Consider the following 24809-nt stretch of genomic DNA (forward strand, 5'->3'; position numbering starts at 1 on the left):
AATACATTTAGACCTTGAAATGATGGTCAAATCAAATCACAGCAAATGTACTTTATCACCCATGTAGATTAATTACCTTGAGGTTTTCAGGTTTTTTTTTTTTGTTTTTCTTTTTTTTTTAAATAACAGACATTTAAAAAAACCAGTGATTTACAAAAATACTGATAATGGCTCACATTTCTACCACCAGAACACTTTTGTCTTCTTTTGACCTTTTCTACCATCTTGACCTCCAGTAATTTTTTGAGTAACTAGATGCAGCTCAGACTCCTTTTGCATAAGTTCCATGGATAATATTCTCTGGACTCCATTCACTGCTAGATTTCAAACAGTTTACATCCGAAAGCTTCTGGTTCTATGAAATGGTTGAAAAGGCTTTTTTAGGGCCCACATCAGTATTGGTGGTTTCTGTTTAGTTTTTTCTGGAAATAGCACCGCTTCACTTTCAGGGGTAGGAAATCGTACTCTATACACTTCAGGGTAAGATTTCTGAAACTAGAAAAATACATCAATTTAAATGAAGAATTCACTCACACTTGTAATGTAAAAAAAAACTATTACAGTGCAACCTCCACCTCTGAGGCAGGAAAATTATTATTTCTCTAATGGACTTTCAATACCTCTATATAGAAAATTAGGCGATATTTTCTAATATGGCTTGATTCATCACAGTACCCCTATTCTAAATGATTAAAAAGTTTGAAATACCCAAGAGTACCTACTATTTTAAATCTCAATATTTCTCTAGAGGACTACATGTCTAAGACTTGATAAAGCTTTTTAAGTTAAAATTAAAGACTGTGAAGGAATTTGTATTTACTTGCTTGAGCTTCTTCTTCTTATCTTTAAAAGACATTTCTTTATTCATTGCAATTTCTTCCAATAAAGCTGCCAAGGGTTCTTGAGAGCCAGTTGCTCTTTGGTATTCAAATTCATCTGTACTGATTTGGTGACAAAATGATCGAGGAGGAAAAGTTGCATCTGTATCTGCTCCAGCATATTTTATCTGAGGAAAGAGTAAAAAAAGAGCAGCTATATTTTCTGCCATAAATTTGCAAAAACTGGCTTAGTCAAATTGACCACCTGAAGTCATTAAGTGGAGAAGATATGGAAAAAAGGCTCTAAATTATACCTCTTATTTCCTGCACTAATTGAGTGAGTTCTAGTAAGTCAAAAAAACGTGACACAAAGGAAGCCTGTTTAACTCTTGGAATAAGTTAAATGTTACTTTTTCAGTAGAAATTAAAGAATCAAGAACTAAAAAGCAGCTTTGAACAAAACAAAATACAGCACCAGGAAACAGAAAAAGAGTTATGAAAAAGATGAGCAAGTAAGGATGGCTCTAAAAGAAAATCAGAACATTAATGGAAACACTTGTTAACTATTCACCATTTTCCTCACTACCACAAACATAGCTTGCCCATTCCATGGAGAAGATAGTACTGACCACAGGAAAACATATTTTAGAGTTCTTGTCTCTAAACCATTCAAGATCTGCATTTAAATACATAGTTATGGTTGAATATCAGCAGTCAAAATTAATTAGCTCTTCGTAAGCTAGCAGAGGCCGAGAAAAGTCTTTAAGAACTGTTTGAACTTCAGAGCAGAAAGGAAAAATTTGATTTAGATGCACAGAATAAGAGGCTTTTTTCACTAGATACCTACTTGGACTCTCTGGAGATGTACAATATATTCCTCTATAGAACATTTTAAGGCAGAAGGAACACTTAAAATCTCTTGATAATTGTCCATGAGAAAAGATACTAGTTTAGCAGCAAGCAGTTCATCCAAGTCCATTTCATCCTTTGAGCAGAGAATACAACGGGAAAATGCCTGAACCATCTGAGAAAAAAAAATCCATCATCATTGCATATTCTTCTGTTTGGGGGTGGGGAGTGGGGAATCAGATTGCATTTAAAAAGTGATCTTTTAGAAAGAAGATTTTAACAGCACAATACTTACTGTACTTCCAACACACCAATATTAAAAAAAAAAAAAAAGTATTGTGTACAGTGACATTATCTGAGCGGACTAAAGATGGCTCTTGCCTCATATACATAATCTAACTCTGACTTTAGACTTAGAATGGCTAAATTCCATTTTATTCTCAAGACTTTGCCAAATAGCCACTTTACAAGGCTTTTCCAGTTAGGGCACAAATATTTCAGAGATTTTAAAAATAGCACAGGAATTTAATAGACATTAAGCACCAGAAGGAAAACTTAATACCATTACTTTGAAATCAACAACCCAAATTTCAGGTTCAGCTCACTTCATGTAGTCTCATGCTCAAGCATTCACAAGAGTTTTCTGTCTGTGCACCAGTCAATTCTAACATTAAAAGCACAGAAGGCAATCAAGGTTTTCTGTCATGTACCATAGATTATACTGCTGAATTAAAACTTAGTACAAAATACTTGGACTGTAAAGCATTCACCTCTAAAAATAACATTTAGATTATAACATAATTATTTTAATCAAAGACCATTTACATTTAATTAAATTATAACCTTAGCAGTAAAAAAATTTAATTATTTTAATCAAATACTATCCATAGTTAATTAAAAAATTAATTTCTATGGAACAAACTTAGATTTATGCATGCCACTACAGGATTTTTATGGAATGGCTCTGTTTTCTGTTGCCCTTCTTGCAAAAGAAAATTAACCAGAAGAAATACATGTTCTTAGCCAGTAAGTATTGCTAAGTTATGCCTAACAACTTTGTAGTACCATGCTGTTGCAAACATCAGTGATAATTCTACAAGTAGTCCTACAGAAAGAGCATTAGCAAAAACTAGGGCTTTGTAAAAATCTGATTAAAATTACTTTCAGAGATTTCTGTAGTTAAGTGATGAAAAAAAGTACTGAAATAAACTGGTGGGATTTTTTTTTTTTAAATGGCTGAAAACAAGTAAATCAAAACATTCAGCTACATATTTCTAACTATGACTGAAACAGGCAGTCTGTTTCTCTCCCATTGTCTGAAGTGATAAAGAACACCAGAGATGTCATCTACTGTTGTAGTTTTTTTCTTTTTTTTTTTTAATCAATAGTGAAATGAGTGGTGATTTAACTTGGAAAGATAAGGAAACCTCCAAATTCTGAGCAAATTCTTTATCTGCTCACAACTCACCAAGAAATCCCAATTTATTCAAATTCAGAGTAGCTTTCCACATAGCTAGAATGACGAACTGCTCTTCAAATAAGCAAACTGTATTTTGTATACACTCTCCAGTAAGAATCTTTTATCTGTGCTACTCCAAAAGCCTTATCTAGATCTTTTGCCTTACACTGTACGTACCACGGTTCTCGTCCTCACTGAATCAGAAAGAGGTGGCAAATCCTTGTTAAAGCTAATTCTTGCCATCATCCTCACCAACAGCTGTAGTCTTTTCCGATTTTCTGGTGGCAGCAGGAGACAAGATATCTGAAGAGCTTCTACAGCCTTGCTGTGTTTTTGCAGCAGACCTAGTTTATACGAGATCAGGAGATTGAGCAACATTTCTCAGTTATATATTTCCTTAACATTTAATATAACATTTCTAAATCTGTCTCCCCAAATTCCTTTCCTACTCATTCAAGACCACCTTAGAACTCTGCTCCCCAAGCAGTCTAGGAAGATATCCCTAGAACTGTACTACTAGAACTGGGCACCTTGTTTAAGTATTTACAAGATTTCCTTCTGATGCATTGGGAGATATTAATAACCATAATCAGCAACTCTAGATATTAGTAGACCTGAAAAACTATAATGTTTTGGTTCATCCTTTGCTCTTTTATAACCCTCAGCTCTAAACACAATTGATATGTATGCACTGATGTAGCAACTGCATAAAAAAGTTGTCTGGGGCAACAATCAGAGAATTTAAACAAAACTTGTGCTTATGTATCAATGACAGCTATGACAATACTGACGTCATCTCACACCTACAGAAGTTAGATATATGACTAATTCTACTTACAAACTCTTGAGAAAACACAGAATGTGAGCATGGCACAGATATTTGAGGACTGGATGGGCACAGTAGAATCTGATAGTAGTTTAGTTACCTATAAAGAGGTCTCACCACCAAAATGTCATCCTTTTTTGGGTTTCTAAGGCTTAGGGAAGTAAGCATCTACTACACATTTGCCTAAATAGCACTAGTATCAGAACAAAACAGAAGTCAGGAGCAAAATATCTGCATGACTGAAGTCTAACTGATTTCTCTTAAAAAAGGAACAAGGAAGTCAAAGAGATACACTTCTTTTTTTTTTCCATAGGATTATAGAGGTTGGAAGGGATCTCTGGAGATTAGCTAGACATCTACCCCTGCTCAAAGCAGGGTCATCTACAGCAAGATGCCCAGGATTATGTCCAGTCAGGTTCTGAATATCTCCAAAGATGGAGATTCCACAAACTCTCTGGACAATCTCTTCCAGTGTTTCACCACCTTCCAATTAAAAAAAGCTGTTTTCCTCTGTACAAATGAAAATTCCTGTATTTCTGTTTGTGTGCATTGCCTCTTGTCCTGTTATGGGATATCACTCCTCTCCATGCTAAACAGTCCCTGCTCTCAGCCTCTCCCCATATGACAGATGCTCCAAGCCCTTAATAATTTTTGTGGCCCTCCGCTGGACCCATGAATTAATGCTGAGGAAAGATAGCAATGCTTTTAATCCAGTAAGGATGGCTGTTGGTCATCTTTGCCACAAGAACACACTGCTGGCTCATGGCCACATTAGTGCTCACCAGGACTGCCAAGTCCTTCTTAGGAAAGCTGCTTTCAAGTCAGTCACCCCCAGCATGCATTGGTGCATGAGGTTATTCCTCCCCACAAGAGGACTTGGCCTTTCCCTTTGTTAAACATTATGAGATTCCTGTTTGCCCATTTCTCCAGTCTGTTGAGGTCCCTCTGCATGGCAGTACAACCCTCTGCTGCATTAACTGCTCTTTCCCATTTTGTGTTACCTGCACGCTTGTTCAGGGCACTCTGTCCTTGTTTAGGACAGTGTCCCACCATCCAGGCCATTAATGAAGTGTTAACGACTACTGGCCCCATTATCAGCCCTGGGGTACTCCCTACTGTTTGACCCCCAAGTGGACTTTGTGCCACTGATCACAACCCTCTGAGCAATTCAGCTGATTTCTAGTCTACCTCAGTACCCTCTTATCTAGCCTGTACTTCCTCAGTTTGCCTATAAGGATGTGATGGGAGACAGTGTTGACAGCGTTACTACAGCCAACAAACAGCATACACTGCTGTCCCCTCATCCACCATGCCAGTCAATTCCACACCGTGTAAAAAGTGGAAGCTGTTTGTTATTAAAAAAAGAAGTGTGCAACAGTAAGTAGGGCAGCCAAAACAGACAGTATTCCAAGAAAAGAGTGGTAAAGCACCGTAGTTCATTTCATTTTCAAAGCAAAGCTTTTTCTAATTTCAAAGAAAGATTTGGCAAGCACACTAGTACATATGTTTAGAAGAGGCCTTGAGAAATAATTAACCTTAATGGGATTTGTACAAAAAGCATCATTATAACCTGTGCAAAGAGCAAGTTCAATCTTAACAAGTTAGTAAGGTATCTGATGATCACTGACACCTTAGTCCTATTTTCTTAGCTATTCTGAAAACTAATTTCAGCCAACCTCTTGGAAGAGAATTGCTCTAGACAGTCTTCATGCAAAAACAGAAGTAAGTGAGGCATCTTCTTATGGTTACACAAGCCATCTATGATTTCTGCAAATATTTCTCATGTTTTAAGATAGAGCTTTTAGACAGCTACAAATCACACCATGTCTGCATCATCTGATAATACTTTCTTTGCCATTTCCTGAAGTCTTCCACTAAACAGAAATCTTGTCCACTGAAGGAAGAAAGAAGTCCTGTAACCACTGTGGAAAGGTCATAATTCCCTGAGGGTAGCAATGTGAAATGTCAAAGACTCAAAGACTGAAACCTGGGTTTATAAACGTCTTAAGACTGAGAATTATCACCAATTTAGCAAGCATACTCTGTTAAAAAAAAAAAAAACAAAACCAAAAAAAACCAAAAAACCAACACAGAAATGCAACTGGAGACATAGATTTGTTTTTCTGTATTTTGCCAATACACAACTTGCTACACACTACTGCTTCACAGGCAGCATTCAGTACTAGCATTGACACTTATAAAATAGTATTCTATGAAGTGTGCATTATCCTCTATATTTACCTACAGCTTCATAATAGTCTGTACATTAACCTCACTGTTAAGACTTACAATGTTCATTACATATTGAGCAGAACCCAAAACTTTACCCTTTCTCTCAGCTGAACCTCCAAAAAATCCCTTCCTCCTCCCTCTCTTCCCCTGCATCCAAGAATCACAGAAGAGAGTCTGAGTGGTTAAAGAAGACATTGCTACCAAAACCACAGATCAGGTGCCTCTGCCTTATATTTACTTGTTTATTTTCTTAGTATTGGTTCTAAGTACTTTTGAGTATAAAAAGGAGAGTTAGGCTTCGCCACAGGTATGCTGAATTGTCTTCTTGAACTCCCTCCACTAGCTGGATAGGGAGCATAGTCTTGAATTATAAAAAATGTGGAAAAGACACCAGGGGACCATCTGGCTCAAACCCATCCCCCAGTCAGTAATAGTACGTAACTCAGGTATCCCAAACCATCCCACTAAGGCCAAATGCAGCTTTTTAGCAATTCAAATACCTGTGTTAGGTGTCTGGAGGAGACTGTTTAGGCAAGACTTCTTAGAGAAATGTGACATTTTAAAACATATATTGCCAGTACTTTAAAGTAAATTTTATAAGTATGAAGAAGGAAAACAAACTAAGCAGTTCTTGAAAGCTTGTGTTCCCATGATTGTTCTGTGTAAATCTATTTTTGTAACACATTAACACCTCATTTTTTGTGAAAGAGACCACAAAAATTATTTATTTATTTTTTGAAACAGTGCAGGATTTCATTTCATTTCCACATAAACATTGGCGTGAATTCTTTCTTCTCATTTTTACATTTGTGAAATACTGCAAAATAAAACTCTTAATACAATGGAAAAGAAAACAAAAAGAGAGTATGAAGGGAAACAAAGAATTTTTAGCTATTATCAAGAATATCTGTTGTCTAAGAAAAAGAAGTCAGAAAAGGAACTATACAGTTTGAAGCAAGATTGTCCACTAACTGTCTAAAAATACTAAATTCCAGAAATAAAAGTGTTATTCTGAATTCCTTTTGCATCTCAATAGCTTATTAAAAGCAATGTTGTTCTCACTTAAAGAAGCTCAGAAAAATGACATGCTACAAAGCATGCTTAGTTTTCAGCTCGGTTGTTCTTTTCTGAAATGTAACCATAAAATGTAATCAAATATTTTCACATTTACTGTCTTTCAATGGGTCATCTATAGCTACAGGATAGGTGAATTTGATATAGTTTGAACCCTTAAAAAATTATAGTTAATAACTAAACTATTGTTTCTTTAAAGCACTAGATTAGTTAATGTCTGTTCTAAGTTTAAGCAATGAAGGATTTCAATTTCCTTCAGCTGTCATACTGCCAGGGTTAAAAACAGTCCTTACAGCCCTAATCCTTTTAAATCCAGGCTTCAGTCAAGCAATTTCTAAAAGCTTATATGAGTTGTTAAGATGCTTAGGCATTTGTAAAAGAAGAAAAATCTGTTAAAATCCATCTGTTAGGTGTGGCAGTGCTAAGCAATAAACAGAGCCCTTTAAAAATTATAAAGACAAGCAATGGAAGACTTTTGAACTAATGTGATCAAAAAGACACAGAAATAAAACAGCTTTGTCATATGAAATAAATTTAAATACTAACCTGTTCCCTATGTAGAATGGACTGGACAGGTCCTAAAGAACTGAGCTCTGATACTCCTTGGGTAGGGTAAATTAATTCCAGGAAGTTAATTCAAAAGAATTACTTTTTCATTACACCCCCAACTACTTACCTAACACACTAACAAAAACATCAAAAAAGTGAAATGTGAGCAGAGGTTCTTTCATCTGGCCAAAGTAGTCCACTATAGTTTTGAAGACATCTCTTTCAAATCCTGAGTATGTAGGCTGCTTCAGATCTGAGCAGCTGGGCCCTACAAAGAGAAGAAGGGGAAAAGAAAAAAAAAAAAGAAGAAAGAGAAAATAAATTTGCAGCCACCAACAAGATCACTATTTTTTATTCCAGTCAATAACAATGCAATGTCAAGTAGAAAAAAAAACCCAAAACTTAGACTCATTCTTCAAAATATAAGTGAAATTGTATTGATCTATTGAATTATGTATTTTCAATAGGTCTAGTGAAAACACATAGTAGACAAACAATATTAATAGAGTAGTTAAGCCTTTATATATTGCATTGAAATAAGCTGCAGTAGCAGGAGAATATATGCTGGCTGATCTTTTCCTACTTTAAGGCAATGACTAAAAAATGCTGACTGTGAATATAAACAGCATTTGATAGAGCAGTAAAGGCAGAGTCAGTTCAATTTATTTTTATGGGGGTGGGTTGTTTGGGTTTTTTTTCCCCCTCCTGAATTTACTTACAATTTGCTAGACATTTCATTGCTGATAATATCCAGTGAGGTAGTTCCTCTGCATAGGGGAGAAGCAGACAGAAATTAAAAGGAGAAAAAACCTGAGAAAAATGTTAAACTGTAAGATAAAAGTGAAGCTGAAAATTCTTTAAGAAGTTCCTCTCATATAGTAGATTGACTGATTGCAAAGGCAGGTTATACCTTAATGTAGGATCTAGCTTGAATTACATCAATACTTTAGTACCTCCAGTACTCAATATCAACCAATTATGCCTACCGCTCCTACAACTCAAGCAAAATGGATCATATCACAAATCCTTCACCTGTCTTGCAAAAATCAGCCAAACTAGTTCAAGCTACACCTTTACTAGTGCATTACAGTGAAGTGTTTACTTTGCACTGAAGGTGATGAAAAGCACTTGTGCATTCAGTTCTGTCATTTCTGCAAGGAGGAAGTTAATATCTTGAGGTACTCTATCTTTAAAATGAACACGTGCATGCTTTGGAGGAGGTTTCATTCACAAACCAAACCAGGTTCCAATCTCATATTTCACGTCTCTGCAAATCTTGTAGAAACATGGTGGCAATAATGTTGTGATATATCATAGCAGCAAAGATACTTTACTTTCTCCCTGATATGCAAAGCAGTTTTAAACTTGGTACAAGTTTCAAGACACATTGACTGAAAACTCGAAACTGAGAAATTTTAAGTATCTCTCTGTGTACATTTTGATTGTTTCCCAATTTTTAATACACATTTCCCTCATGTAAACACTCCAGTTCAGGCAGTTAAGGGCTGGGCTGACAAAGCTAGCTTGAAGTGAATAATATCCCTATCTTTATAAATGAAAAGTTGCTGCTTTTTCACTTTCATCTTTCAACCCTGCTAAAGCAGAAAAATGTTTAAGAGAGCAAATATGGAATAGACACTGATTCTTACTATTGGGATGTCAAAGGACAACAATGGCATACTTTGTAAAAACTCTACTATAGATGTGGTCATACAAGTATAAAGATGCTATATGTTAGTATAGATTTGAACTAATACGTTTTTTTTATAGTAATAAACTACAATATAAAAACGTTAAATGAAAACTTCTAAAATACTCACTTGATTTGTCTTCTAAAGCGACAATGCCTTGCTTATTGACGTTGTATGCATTTTGGACTATATGCTTTGAATTCACAAGTTTGGTGTCTAACACTTCATCCAGAGAATCCAAACCCAAGACCTTTTGCAATCTGTAAAAATACATAAACACATAGTTCATACATCAACTAATCTGAAAAAGGCAGATATATAGTATTAGGATAGACACGACTCTGAAAAAGAGACCTCTCCATTTCACAGAATCATAGAATATCTCAAGTTGGAATGGACCCATAAGGATCATTGAGTCCAACTCCCTGCTCCATGCAGGACTACCTAAAACTAAACCATATGACTAAAAGTATTGTCCAGATGCTCCTTGAACTCTGACAGGCTTAGTGCCATGACTACTTCCCTGGGGAGCCTGTTCCAGTGACTGACCACCCTTTTGGTGAAGAATCTTTTCCTAATGTCCAACCTGAACTTCCCCTGATGCAGCTTCATTCCACCTCCTCATGTCCTATCGCTGGTCACCAGAGAGGGGAGATCAGCACCTCCCCCTCCACTGCCCGCCCCCCACCCCCACCCCGGGTGAGGAAGCTCTAGACTGTGATCATGTCACCCCTCAGCCTTCTCTTCTCCAAGCTGAACAAACAAAGTGACCTCAACTTCTCCTTCTAAGTCTTGGCCTCAAGACCTTTCACCATCTTGGTCACCCTCCTCTGGACACACTCGAATAGTTTGATGTCCTCCTTCTTCTATGGAGGTGCCCAAAACTGCACACAGTACTCAAGGTGGGGCCACACCAGTGCAGTGTAGAGTGGGACAATCACCTCCCTTGACCAGCTAGCTATGCTGTGTTTGATGCACCCCAGGACACAGGTGGCCCTTTGGGCTGCCAGGGCACACTGTTGACTCATATTCAACTTGCCATGAACCCAAACCCCCGGATCACTTTCCGCGAGGCTGCTCTCCAGCTTGTCGTCCCCCAATTTGTACATATAACCAGGATTATCCCATCCCAAATGGAGAATCCAGCACTTGCTCTAGTTAAATTTCACACCGCTGGTGATTGCCTAGCTCTCTAGTCTATCCAGATCTCTCTGTAAGGCCTCTCTATCCTCGAGTAAGTCCACAGCTCCTCCTAATTTAGTACCATCGGCAAACTTTCTTAATGTACATTCAATTCCTGCACCCAGATAATTTATAAAAACATTAAAGAGCACTGGCCCTAAAATCAAGCGCTGGGAAACCCCACTGGTGACTGGCTGACAGCCTGATGTAAACGTGTTTACTATAACCCTTTGAGCCCAACCCATCAGCCAATTGCTCACCCAGCATATTATGGACTTGTCTAGCTGTATGCTGGACAGATTTTCTAGAAGGATACTGTGAGAGACAGTATCAAAAGCTTTGCTAAAATCCCAAACCACCACATCTGCTTGGTCAACTAGATGGGTGACCTTGTCATAAAAGGAAATTAAGTTAGTTAAGCAGGTCTTTCCCCTCGTGAACCCATGATGGCTATGGCCAATGACTGTGTTGTCTCTCAAGTATTTTTCAATAACTCCCAGAATAACCTTCTCCATAACTTCACCAGGCACTGAAGTGAGACTGACGGGCCTGTAATTGCCAGGGTCTTCCTTCTTACCCTTCTTGAAAACTGGGACAACATTTGCCAGCTCTCCAGACTCCCAAGACCATTGAAAAATAATGGAGACAGGTCCCGGCATGACAATGGCCACCTCTTTCAGTGCCCTGAGATGAATCCCATCAGGCCCCACAGATTTATGTGCACCCAGCTGGAGCAGCAAGTCTTGAACAAGTTCAGGGTCAGCTGGGAGTTTATCATCCCAAAGTCACAGTCTTCCAACACGGGGCTCCAGGGGTCCTAGGGCCCACCATCAGAGGCAAAGAAAGCATTAAACATCTCTGCTTTGTCTACGTCCCTGTTTGTGAGGTGTCCTGGTTTCAGCTGGGATAGAGTTAATTTTCTTCCTAGTAGCAGGCACAGTGCTGTGTTTTGGATTTAGGATGAGAAGAATGTTGATAACACACTGATGTTTTAGTTGCTGCTAAGTACTGCTTATGCTACTCAAGGACTTTTCAGCTTCCCATGCTCTGCCAGGTGCACAAGAAACTGGAAGGGGGCACAGCCAGAATAGTTGATCCAAACTGACCAAAGGGCTATTCCATACCATATGACATCATGCTCAGTATAGAAACTGGGTGGGGTTGGCCAGGGGGAGTGATCGCTGCTCAGGAACTGTCTGGGTATCGGTCGGTGGGTGGGGAGCAATTGCATTGTGCATCACTTGCTTTGTATATTATTATTATTATACTGTTACTATTAGCATTACTATTTTACTTTATTTCAATTATGAAACTGTTCTTATCTCAACCCAGGAATGTTTCTCACTCTTACTCCTCCGATTCTCTCCCCCATCCTACCGGGGCAGGGGGAGTGAGCGAGCGGCTGCATGGTGCTTGGTCGCTGGCTGGGGCTAAACCACGACATGAGGTGACTGACTTCATCAAGCAATGGACCAATGTTATCTCTGATTCTCCTTCTGCTATTAACATATTTTAAAAAGCTGACCAGCTTGAACTCCAATCGAACTTTGGCCGCACAAATTTGCTCCCTACAGTGGCAAACAGCATCTCAGTAGTCCTCCCATGTTGCATGTGCTTCCAATGTCCATGCAAAGTCTTTTTCTGCATAAGTTCTAGAAGATCGCTACTCAGCCAAGCCGGCCTTCTGCCCCAATTGCTTGACTTCCAACATTTTCACATTGCCTGCTCCTGCACTCTTAAGAGATGGCTCTTAAAAAGTGACCCGTATTCATGGACCCCAATACCTTTAAAAGCAAATTCCCAGGGGACCTGCCTAACTAGCTCCTTCAGCAGCCCAAAGTCTGCTCTCCCCATATGCAGGGTCAATGTTTTTCTGGCAGTTTTTCTCCTATCACCAACAATTGAAACTCAACTACTTTGTGGTCACTGTGATTAAGACAGCCACCAATCACCACTTTGCCCACAAGTCCCTCTCTGTTTACAAACAAAAAATCTAGGAGGGCACCTTTCCTAGTCAGCTCCCTTAGTACCTGCACCAAGAAGTAATCTTCAACATGCTTCAGAAATTTCCTGGACCTGTTTGCGTGTGCTGCATGATAGTCCCAGTTGAAGTCTGGGAGGTTAAAATGACCCATAAGGACAAAGGCAGTTATTTAGAGACATCCCTTAATTCCTTGTAGAATAATTCATTGGTGTCATCGTCCTGGCTGGGTTGTTGATAGTAGACTCCCACAACAACATCCATTTTATTTACTTTCCCCTTCACCTTTACCCAGAGGCTCTCAACCGTGTTGTCGCCAACTGCAAGCACCATACCATCCAACCCCTCCTTTACATACAGTGCCACTCTCCCACCTTGTCTCCCCTGCCTGATCCATCCTGATGAGCCTGTAACAGTCCATCACAGCACCCCAGTCACAGGACTCATCCCAGCAGGTTTTGCTTATGCCAATGATGCCATAGCTCTGGGACTGGGCCAAAGCTTCTAGCCCCTCTTGCTTATTCCTCGTGCTGCACACATTAGTATAAAGACATTTCAGATGCACTCCAGTGTACTCAGCACATTGTGGAGCAGACCAAAGGACCTTGCTAGCACACCATACTTCAAACATTGGCATGCTCCCCCCAGACTTATCTCTAGTGAGCCTGGTTTTATCCTTTTCCCCCTTCAAATCTAGTTTAAAGCTCTTTCAATGAGCCCTGCTAACTCCTGTGCAAAGATCCTTCCCTGCTTTGAGACAGGAGTACCCTGTCTGTTGCTAGCAGGCCTGGTATCCTGTAGACGAACCCACAATCAAAAAATCCCAAACTCTGCCAGTGACACCAGTCTGAGAGCCAGGTATTGATCTACTGGCTCTTACTGTTCTTCCCTCATCATTTCCTGCAACTGGAAGGATACAGAAGAACACTACCTGTGCTCCTGATACCCTAACCAGTTGTCCCAAGGCCCTGAAGTCTTTCTTGATTGCCCTCAGACTTCTTGTTGCAACTTCATTGCTGTCTACCTGAAAAATCAATAATGGATAATAATCTGAGGGCTGCACCAGGGTAGGAAGTTTTCTCTTCACATCTTTAACCCAGGCCCCAGGGAGGCAGCAGACTTCCCTAAGAATTCGGTCTGGTCCGTGTATTGAGCCTTCTGTTCCCGTTGGAAGAGAGTCTCCTATGACAATGACCTGTCTTTTTTTCTTTATGGAAGTGGCTTTGATGCAGGGTGTAGGCAGACTTAACTTTGGTGACACCTCCAACCTAGACGAACCATCATCCTCATTATTGTTCAGTTCCACTTGCAGAGCCTTGTACCTATTTTGCAAGGGCACCTGGGAAGGTGGGGCCGTCACGGAGGATATGTACCTACTGTGCTGGGAACTTGTCACCATTGCCCCCTATCCCTTAGTCACCACGTTCAGTCAGGTGAGAGAGGATAGGGAATCCTCCATATCACGTGTCCTGTCTGCCTGACAGGCCTGTCCCAGGGAAGGTAGGGTGAGGTTCCAGTAATCTATCTCTCTCTCACTCTCCCTGACACTCCTCAACCTACTCACCTCCCCCTGGAGCTCTGTCACAAAGTGGAGGAGTTCCTCTACCTGGGCACACCTCCCACAGGTGTGCTCACTGCTGCCGTCTGGGGCTGGCATAAGAGTAGAGCACACCCTGCAGCCTGGCAACTGGGCGGCAGCGTGTTCCCACCGGAGCTCTGTCTGGGAAGCTGCATCAGTCGTGGCAGGTGCAGAGCTCAGAGACTCCCTATATGGCTTTCTGCTGGGTGGATACCATTGCTCCCTGGCAGATCTGGCAGAGTTTCAGCACCCTACCAGCCTGCCCTTCCATGCTGATTGCCATGCCCTGTTTGCCTGCCCTGCTTGCAGCACTTCTGTCACTAGTGCTCCCCAAGAGCTTCTTTTATAGGTGGGGGGAGCTTGGCTGCCATTGCTCCTGGCGCCGCCCAGGTCACGACAGTGTGACCTGCGGGCTCCCAGTGGGTCTTTGGCCCCCCCTGAGGTTCCCCCGGTTCAGAAAATCCCCCTGTGCACCACACTAGAGTGCTCCACATCGGATCCTGCCAGCGCCGGAGCTGCTCACCTCGGCATCAACTTTATTACATGGAGATAATGTGCTAGGTTTAGGTGAAAGTAATCATTAGTAAGGCCTCAACTGTGCTGTAAAAATAGCTAACGTATGTTATTTTTTTATCCTGCATAAATAGGCAATTATTTATGCCTTTAACTTTGCTTAGGATATTTCTTTTGGAAATACTAAAGAATATCTGAATCTCAAAGCCTTCCGCACTCAATTAGCTACTCCATTTCTTATCTCATGTGAAGTATTGTGCTTGTCATTGAAAGGTTTCATGGTATTCCACTTCTACAGAAGTGCTTCTATTTCACAGCAACAAGAAAGAAAAGAGAAAGGCTTAGGAAAAAAGTGATTAAACAAGACAAAGCCCACACAACAAAAGGACTTGTATAACACAACCGGAAAAGTCAAAAGGCATTAAGCACAATAAAGTTTCTTTGCAAGCTTCATTTGCTGAATTTGTTAGCCAAATAACAAGTGGTGGAGTTAGTCTAGCCACTACATAGCAGTGATTAAAGGCGAATGGGTGAAATTACAAGCATTACCAGAGAAGACAGACAAGACTATTACCTACTACACCATTTTACTCTAACAGCAAATGACTCATAAGTATACTCACTGTGACAAAGTCATGGATTTCCATATCTCTTCTATATTCCTTTGTGTTAGCTCTCTGCGGAACACAAGTTTGCATGCCGGTACTTCCCCTATAGCTATGCTGTGTCGCTTGTACCACATCTCAGAGTTCTGAAATCAGAAAAAAGACTCTTCATTAACCAGTGACTTTTCAAGTATTAAACAGTATAATACATTTATAGTACAGCATGCTCCCTATTACAAGTATTTTAAATATTCCTAAATTCCAGTAAAGTCTCCAGGTTGTGAGTGTTTAGATTTCACAGACATGCAGCATCTTGTCTCAGTTACATAACTTGTCCAAAGCTGAAAAATTATGTGTGTCAGAATAATCACTAAAGTTCAGGAGTCAATTGCCTCTAGTCCTGCGTTCAGATCGTCTCCATGATTCAAATCAGTTCAACTTACTTGTTTCCAACTACCACTCTAAGATTAAACATCTGCTTATGGAAAAGTTAGTGGAGAGTTATTAGATGAGATATCAAAGACTGATATTCATCCTTGTTCAGCATATACTGATCATAACTAAACATTAAGTTCATTACAAGGTTCTATACACAAAGAAAGTAAAAGCAAATAGCTACAGCTGAAGAAACCTATCAGATCTAGTCCACCATTATAATAAAGTAAAGCAGAGAATGCAAGAGACTACTATCCTTTACTCAACCTTCGCATCCAAGATTGATGCTTGAAGATTGTCATCAACATGTCGATGAGTGGACATACAACAGAGTTTGTGTTATCAGCATACTTTAAGGAAAAATTCCTATCATTCCCAGTTCTTTGATTTACATCACAGAGCAGTCCTAAAGCACATTAACAGTATTCCTTGTGATCACAACCAAACCACAAAATGCACTCCAGGAAGGCACTTAATTACTGCAAGCACTAATCATCTGTCATTCCATGACACTAGACTAGAGCTAGTTTGAAACAGATAGAACCCTCTGAAATTAGTATCTGGTGTCCCACATCAGCATTTCACTACACAGACCCATGCCCATCAATCCACACACAGCCAGTAAGTGCTCTGACTGATGCTGGAGCAATTTAAGGTTCCATCACTTTCAGCCACCTGTCTACTTCACGATTCCAGTGGAAGATACACCTTTCTGTAAAAGACCCAGCAGAAAGAAGCTTATTCCTTTGCCTCAGTTACTTCAACTTATGGTCCACTGTATTAACCAAAACTGCCAGTGCAAGATACTGAACTACACCAGACTGTGTGCTGTCACATCTCAGTCAGATGTACATAGGCAGTCTTTTGCTAACTCTTATCAGGTCAGGATGCTTGGATAGAAATTTAGAGCAGACAGCTGGAGGCTGTAACATGTTAAAACTGCAGCAGACACTTGCTCAGTAACTAGAATACTCTATTCTCTTTACTTGTCTTTGGCACTATCTTTTCCTTCTTCCCTCTTAATTGTCTACCTACTATTGAAGTTCTAAGGACCATGCTTTTTCCTCTTCAGAAGTCTGCTGTACACGAAAGGTGCACTCAACCTACACATAAGTAATTGGATTACAAATATGGAATAACCATTCATTCAGGACCTCTAGATGTCCAGCAAAATGGTAGGAGCTACTTTTCCAAACAGACTATTGATCACCAAGAAATTCAAGGCTAGTGTCCTGCACTGATGAGCACTAATAAAAAGGTCAAAATCATCAAAGAAGTCCCAAGAGTTCAGAAAATGAGAACACTCATATACAAGATACACTGGAGGAAGGGTTTAGAATATACATAACTCCAGAAGCCTAGGCTTTTAAGATGTCCAGGTGGCAAGAGTTGATATAATTTTGGTTTACTAACAAAAGCAACAGTTTTTTCAACAAGTTTACAAAGGCTGGATCAACCCAACTAAGTATGGGGCAGGATGATTCTCCAAGCTCACAAAGGGTAACAATGAAACCAGGACCACTTCTCCTTAGCTACGACATACTCCTTACGTAAAAGGAAATTGAATCACTAACAGTCTCATAGCAGCTAGGAAGGGAGTAATACTGTATATATTCTGTGACATTAAGTGTCTGAACAAGAGTTACAGTGTAAGTGACAGTAAAATAACCATTTTGTCTTGTAGTATAATAAATGCCCTATTGGAATTTGAGCAAACTGGAATGCAGGCATACTGGCAAATACAGCCACCTGAACTTAGGATGCTCAGGACATCATAACCTGTAGCAGAAAGAACACTCAAAGCCAACATCCCCAGCAAATCATTAAGGACAACTTTACTTCACATAAACTTAAAATAGAAGTATTTTGCATTTAATTTTATAACCAAGTATTTTGTGCCACAACAAACAGATGATTAGTTCCATTTTGTTTTCCAAATACGCTTACATCTGGGGAAACAAAAACTGGATATCTTACCATTATGACTGATTTCACTGGGATGTGTTCTTGGGAAGTGCCAGCCTTCGGTTCATTCCAGTCTGGAAATTTAATTACTTCCTTTGCACATGAAGGTTTCTTTGGATATGGCTTCAGTGGTGAGGAAGGAGGAAATCTAAAATTAAAGAATATTTTTAATGCCTCTGAACTCTACCCTATTCTGTATTTTCCAATGCAAAACTGTAGCAGGCCTTCACATGCAAAAATACAACAAATGCCTTGGACATTCACAGTGCGACTTAGTTGCCTGAAGACTGGTGTTGAGTGACATGTAAAATATCCTAAGGTGTCTTGTTTGGCCTCCATCTGCTGCTCCAGAACAGTTCAGGTCCTTTGTACCTCCCATGACATGGCTGAGCCTTGGGTTAATACCCAGTATCCCAGTGCACCTCGAATAGCACCAGCTGCCTATGCACAGACCTTGATTCTGCTGAAAAAGCTGCAGGCAGATTTTCCCCATGTCAAGTGCACTACTAGCATGCATCTCCTAAAGCAAAGCTACATAACTAAGTTACATGACTAACACTTGGATTTAATTAGCGTGCATGCAAGTGTCCACACAAAGCTTTGTCCACATTCCCATGTTCTTCTGTGTTTACATGCTTTCTATGCAAAGATCATATCCTGCAGTTCTTTTCTGGAGTCTTTTTCCAGCTGGTTGTGCAGGAAACTCATTCACTTTTTAAGGCATTTCAAAAAGTGCCTTGAAGAAATCAGTAGGAATAAGCCCTAAGCTAGCCCTTGCAGAAAACAAGGAAAACAAACTATCCCAGATGACATTCAGCTCAGTCACATCTCCAACTTGACCAGAACTAAATTACTCCCAAACCTAGGTCAGAGCACGTACAAAGGAATTAATGGCAGCATATCAGAAAGACAAATCAGTTTGATGGCAGCATATCATCAGACTGGCCCAGATCAGATCTTGTTTACCTGCACTCCTGGGGTTTTAGATGCTGAGATTCCTGATGCTTCAAGAAATTGCTTCAGCCTCACTCACTCTTTTAATCAGAATGAAAAAGACAGTTATGTCTACGACCATGCAAAAAGAGCTTGTACACCACTGGATAGCGTGCATTTATATCCTACCAGAAAGATTCTCATGCTCAGGAAATCTTTAAGTTTTATTCAAAATTTCACCTCATCCTCTCAAGGCAGTCCTAATATTTAATTAGTTTTTAAATTAGTTTTGTATCGCAGTTTTGTTGGTCCAGTAGTGTTATACTGAATGGGTTAAACACGTTACGGCTTTGATCGTACACACTGAGTCTATTTGGTGTATTCCACAACGCTCTTCACAGAATATCTGCAACTCAGGGAGATATCACTTCCTTCCAACAAACCCTGAGGAGAATTAATAAACACCTTGCATTAATCCTGCAAGACTTACTCTGCCTTTTAAAAGTAACCCAGATTACACTGCAGATGCTCAGCTGTTGAGTGCTCTCAACTATGTTTCAGCTATTCATTATTTCTTGAGTTTAATGTGAAAACATCTGTAGCCTTTTTTTTCCCCTTTGCCTTACAGTATTCTCAACAGTTCCCTCTTTCCCCTCCAGTTGTTCACAATTTTTAGCTTTATGTTATTTGCTGCCCTGATTCTCAACCAACCAGTAAATGAATGAGTTCTTATAAACAGAAAAAGAGGGTGCATTCAGGTAGCATTACAGCAAGAACTTGATAGAGCCAAGTTTTTGGATGAACAATGAAAAGCCTCTGATTTTATGATGAACAGAATAATGTTACCTAAAGCTAGCAATTCAGGAGCACTCCAAGGTTGACATGTCAAGATTAGCATGGATTACAGCCAGTAACACTAGTTGTAGGAGTTTGTACAAGGAGGAAATAGAGATACCTGTTTGTGTCCAGGGCAACGTGTAGAGAACGGGGTCAGCTAACATTGGTATCAATGGTATAACAAGTACCACAGCTGAATTCCCAGAAGTTTCGTAGCAGTGCAACAGTACTGACTCTTTTGCTTTTAATACATGTCCTGGTTTCGGCTGGGATAGAGTTAATTTTCTTCCTAGTAGCAGGCATAGTGCTGTGTTTTGGATTTAGTAGGAGAAGAACGTTGATAACATGCTGATGTTTTTAGTTGTTGCTGAGTACTGCTTATGCTAGTCAAGGACTTTTTCAGCTTCCCATGCTCTGCCAGGCGCACAAGAAACTGGGAGGGGGCACAGCCAGAATAGTTGATCCAAACTGACCAAAGGGCTATTCCATACCATATGACGTCATGCTCAGTATAGAAACTGGGTGGGGTTGGCCAGGGGGAGTGATCGCTGCTCAGGAACTGTCTGGGTATCGGTCGGTGGGTGGGGAGCAATTGCATTGTGCATCACTTGCTTTGTATATTATTATTATTATACTGTTACTATTAGCATTACTATTTTACTTTATTTCAATTATGAAACTGTTCTTATCTCAACCCAGGAATGTTTCTCACTCTTACTCCTCCGATTCTCTCCCCCATCCCATCGGGGTAGGGGGAGTGAGCGAGTGGCTGCGTGGTGCTTAGTTGCTGGCTGGGGCTAAACCACGACAATACAATTGCTTAGATTCAAAAAAACGTAAAGCCTCACAGCTTCCAAAACAGTAACTTCTCATTTATTATTCTAGACTACACTGAGCCAGTAAGTCAGGACACACAGACAGATAGTCTTTGCTGGTTTTAGAAGCACACTACTTCTCACCTTCACATTTAATACTTGCCTAATACTCTCAGGCAAATCAACATTTGGCAACATCTCTTCTGCATACTCCGTGGAGTGAACAACAGTGGATAACTACTCTGACATGTGAAGTTAATGAATGACACAGCTGGGCACCAGAATGTACAGTTACAGTAAATTAACACAGGAATTTATAGAAAAGGTATGAAGCATATCAAGTTTTCCACAGTAAGCACTGTCAGTGGAATTAAAAGTGACTTGTACTTTTTGTATCAACGCCGTGAGAAACATATTTACAACGTAACATTAGGAAAGTCCACCAGAGGGAGCTGCCAGGACATTAAATAGATGACTAAAGGTGGGTGGAAAACCGATGTTTAGCCCCATAAATAGGAGAAAAGCATGTTTTAATACTTAAAGCCAAACACCAAAACCATGAGCAGCATACATAGTTTATTCATGCAGCAAGCCCAGTGGGAAAAAGCTGGCTCCAACTCAAGATGCATGAAAGGTATGCAGTTTTAGTAAAAAAACCTGTTCAATTAGTAACTTAGTTACCTTTTGAATGGGAGGTTGAGAAAGAACATCATTAAAGATAGCTATAACAAAAGAGCTCTCTTGTCCAATAGCTGATAATTAGGCAGAGCACATAGAAAATGAAAAGCACAGAAATACTTCACCCAACCAATTTCCACAGCCTGCAGCTTCCCACAGCCTGCAGCTCAGGAAAGTCATGGCTGAGAATACAAAGGAGAAAACAACAAAATAATTTGAATGCCTCATGATGCCAGTGCAAAACAAACAAAAAACCCACAACCACACAACCACTACAAACCCAGACCAAAGAGATACAGCATAATACCAGCAGTTACCAAAACCCATACGTAATCTTCTGACAGAGTCAATGTCCAGAAAGAAAGGAGGCAAAGTACTTAACAGCTATGGCACCAGTGAAAAAAACTGCAGGCAATACTATCCTAAGAAGAATAGACAGAGCAGGACTGGGCTACAAACATACTGAACCAATAACACACCTACCACCATATGCTGTACCAGCACCTAACTGCTTTTCTAATTCTGTTTAAACAAGTAAAAAGCCCACTCCACACCACTCATTTACATTTAACTTCCTCCAGGCCGAAGTCAAGACCCAAGATCCCCTGCAGCTCTTCTTGTCTTCCATGCCTGTGTTCCAACTTGAAATAGTCAATGACTAGGTAAACTATCCCAATATCCTGCCCTTCTATAGCAGCCATAAGCAGATGGACAGAGAATAATTTAAGAAAAGGACAAGCTTATGTGATACTTCCTGAGCATACTTCCCAGCCTTCAGTCATTTTCGGCTCACAGACTGCACAGCCATATATTGTTTTTCTATACTTAGCAACAGATTTTCTTGGGTGAGCATCTCAAAATATCTTCAGATACAAGTCCTTTGATACTCGGTCCTTCAAAATTGAGTCCCAGATTCTAAAATTTAACATTTTCCTTGATTAGTTGTTACATGGAATTTCCTTTTATGAAGCTAAGTTTGGAGAGAACATTCATTTTTTTTTATTCCCCCGAGGTGTTTAAAAGTTCTTCCATTAAAGTTGATTCAAATTGGTTTGGATATTTAACTTATGTGGCAGGGAAGCTGTAGCATGCAGTGTCATTTCCTTCAGAAGGCAGGCTAAAATGCAGCTACCACTTTTACTGAAAGATGTCATGTAGTATCATAAAGAACAAGGTGAATGGGTGCTAATTTGTTACTGGAACTAAATACAAATCTGATCCATTCTGACTGTAAATCAACTGAACTGCACTGGAATGAGTTTAACATAAACCTCTTCACTTCTATAAGAAAGTATCTTGACCCAAGTTTGCTTATGACAAAGTGAAAGAATTACATCATACATACTTCTTACTTTTAAAGTATCCCAAGTTAATAAACAAAATTAAGAGAGCAATGAAAAACTGCACTTACAGCATAGGTATACAGACTAGACAGCAATAAAAGCTTAGGCACACTCTACAAAAAAACTAGTTAAGATAATAGAGCAAAATGAAAGATTGGCTTCATCCACATCAAATGGAAATTCAGTATTACATACATTTTTCCAAAGCGAATATTAAGAAATCATTACAAAAAATTAATGCATAGAATTTCTTTAAGTATTTAAGAATATATATAGTAAGTAGCAACATAGCATTATTGCTGACCTATTCTCCCTATTGCTCTGCATGAAGATAGCTCTCATTTCCTTGAAAGAAGACTCACCATAATGTAAGTTACAGATCCATACTTAATGTAACAGTCATTTTTACACTATTTTTTCACTGGACAGGTGACTACAAGATGGTACAAATTCAGAACCTGCAACTTCTGGACACCCAAACCTTAACTGAGGCCACAAGAGGTCAAAGAACCCACTCCACTAATGCTAAACTTTCATTAGAAAGAAAAGTCTCTTATTCTGGTTAACAAGCCACCAGTTGAGAGGCTAAATGGGGATAAGTAAGCAAGCATCCTTGAGGATCAGCAAATAAAACTTTGCCTCTTTTAAGACAATTTCAATCTACAACCCAAGGAGTAAAGAAAAAGGCTATATATCATGAATAACTTCTAAATTCAGAAGGCCTTTCTCTTCTCTCAAGAAGGAGTGGAAACAGCATCCAAAATAGTCAGGGTTTTGGGAGAAAGGGTGGACAACTGCAGTCAGATGTTCAACAGCATCCTCCCTTCCATCAATGTCTTCTCGATATGCACTCTTCCAACACTGACAAACTTGGTGGCTACCAACAGCAAACAGAACTCACTACCGTGAAAAAACTGCAAAAGCTTTTGTTAGTATTCATAGAATGTAATTGAGTAAAAGTGCCCTTCAAAAATATTTAAAAACAAACAAGGAAAAAAAAACCCAAACCCAAAAGTTGCCTATCACTAAAGAAAATAAAGTCTTTAAAAGGAAGAGAGAGAGAAGACACATTAACACCTTTTCAAAGGCATTCCACAAAAATTTGTAAGACCAAAACACAAGAGTTACTACTCCCTTTTTCCAAAACTGAAAATTTTTCAGTCACCGTATATAGGTTTACCTATATAAATGGCCATCATCTTGAAAGTCCTCTTTGCCCCATCTTCCTTTAATATCTTCAATAACATGATTTTTCAGGAATTTTTTTAGCAGCTTAACCGTTTGATTGCGAGTCACTTCTGGGCCAAAGTTTTGATTAGAGCCAAGCAGTTCATGTAAACAGTCCACTGCCTCTGAGGCTTTGAAGCAACGCTCGTAACTTTTGAAGCGACACCGATGCTTCCGTAAAGGCATCTCAGCACGAAAAAGTTCTATTATCTCATTCCACTAGGGAAGAAGAACAAAGCAAACCGTTATGGAAGCTCTTCTCCTAGAAGCGTTTTAGTTGTACAAAGCAAGATCAGAATACAGCCAGATCTAAACATAGAACGACGTACTTTTTTGATTGTCTGCGTTTACAAGCACACTAAAAATCTAAAACTAAATTTAAACAGCTGAGATCTGAGAACAAACACTAGATTTAGGAAGCTGAAAGATCTAGAGCCCCATACTACCTACGGCTCTACGGATACAGCTTCAACCTCCCCTTGGCTTTTTAACTTGACAAAAGGCTGGAGTAAAGCTCTGCTCTGCCGGGCTCCGCCGCCGCCCCGCTCCCGCGGGGCGCACGGGTCCAGCCGCCCCACACAAACGCAGCGTGGGGAGCACCAACACTAGGAGGGCGCTTGAGGACCGCCCCGCCTGGTCCCGCCCGCGGACCAGCTACCTGGTACAGGCCCAGGGCCCGCCCGGGCTGGCGGCGCTCTGCCCTCAGGCCGCAAAGGCCCGGCCAGCGGGGCAGGACCAGGCGGCCCGACTGCCTCCAGGCAGCCAGCCAGAACCCAGGAGACTCTAGAGAGCCGCCGCCGCCGGGCACGGAGGCCCCACCCGCACGAGGTAAGGCTACGCGAGGGACAAAGGCGGGGACGGGGCACCCAGCCCGGGGGGCACTCACCAGCCGGGTGGCGCGGTAGGGGCCGGGACCGACGAGCCTCGGCTCCATGGAGGCGGCCGGGCCTCACCGTCTCCACGGAAACCGGCAGCCGCACGCGCCGCGCCCGCCGACCGTTTGAATCCCAGCCCGAGAGGCGCCGCCTTCGCCTATTGGGTGGCGTCGTCGTCACGTGATGGGCCCGCACCGTTCTTGATTGGCCGGGGGGGGGGACCCGCTAGCCCGCCCCCTGCCGGCCCTCCCCCTGCCCGGCGAGGAGGCAGCGGGGTCCCTGCGCCCCGCACCGTGCCTCCCCCTCCGCCTTTCCCCGGGCTCTGGTGCCTCTGCCCACGGGC

At 40.6% G+C, this 24809-nt stretch overlaps 1 protein-coding gene across 2 annotated transcripts; it reads right to left on the bottom strand.

Annotated features, from left to right (window-relative positions):
* Positions 1-333: 333 nt before the first annotated feature.
* DEPDC1B (DEP domain containing 1B) lies at positions 334-24525 on the bottom strand. 2 transcript variants are annotated; one of them, XM_075726619.1, is made up of 11 exons: positions 24478-24525; positions 23545-23810; positions 17771-17906; positions 15377-15504; positions 9628-9758; positions 8527-8574; positions 7935-8075; positions 3304-3470; positions 1666-1842; positions 821-1006; positions 334-495 (listed from the first exon to the last, which is right to left on the bottom strand). In XM_075726619.1, the coding sequence occupies exons 1-11, from the start codon at positions 24523-24525 to the stop codon at positions 334-336; spliced, it is 1590 nt and encodes a 529-aa protein (XP_075582734.1). The 2 variants fall into 2 exon arrangements, with proteins under 2 accessions (XP_075582734.1, XP_075582735.1); XM_075726620.1 differs by lacking the exon at positions 821-1006.
* Positions 24526-24809: the final 284 nt, after the last annotated feature.

The sequence above is a fragment of the Pelecanus crispus genome, chromosome Z, assembly GCF_030463565.1.
Source record: "Pelecanus crispus isolate bPelCri1 chromosome Z, bPelCri1.pri, whole genome shotgun sequence".
Taxonomy (NCBI): domain Eukaryota; kingdom Metazoa; phylum Chordata; class Aves; order Pelecaniformes; family Pelecanidae; genus Pelecanus; species Pelecanus crispus.

What these genes read in the sequence shown, in the direction of transcription:
- DEPDC1B (XM_075726619.1), bottom strand. Translation starts at nt 24,525, where the DNA reads ATGGAGCCGAGGCTCGTCGGTCCCGGCCCCTACCGCGCCACCCGGCTG. An exon ending in GATGATGGCCATTTATATAG is followed by an intron (nt 17,907 to 23,544) that starts GTAAACCTATAT and finishes CTTTAATTTTAG; the next exon opens with ATTTCCTCCTTCCTCACCAC. An exon ending in AAATCCATGACTTTGTCACA is followed by an intron (nt 9,759 to 15,376) that starts GTGAGTATACTT and finishes GTATTTTTACAG; the next exon opens with ATTGCAAAAGGTCTTGGGTT.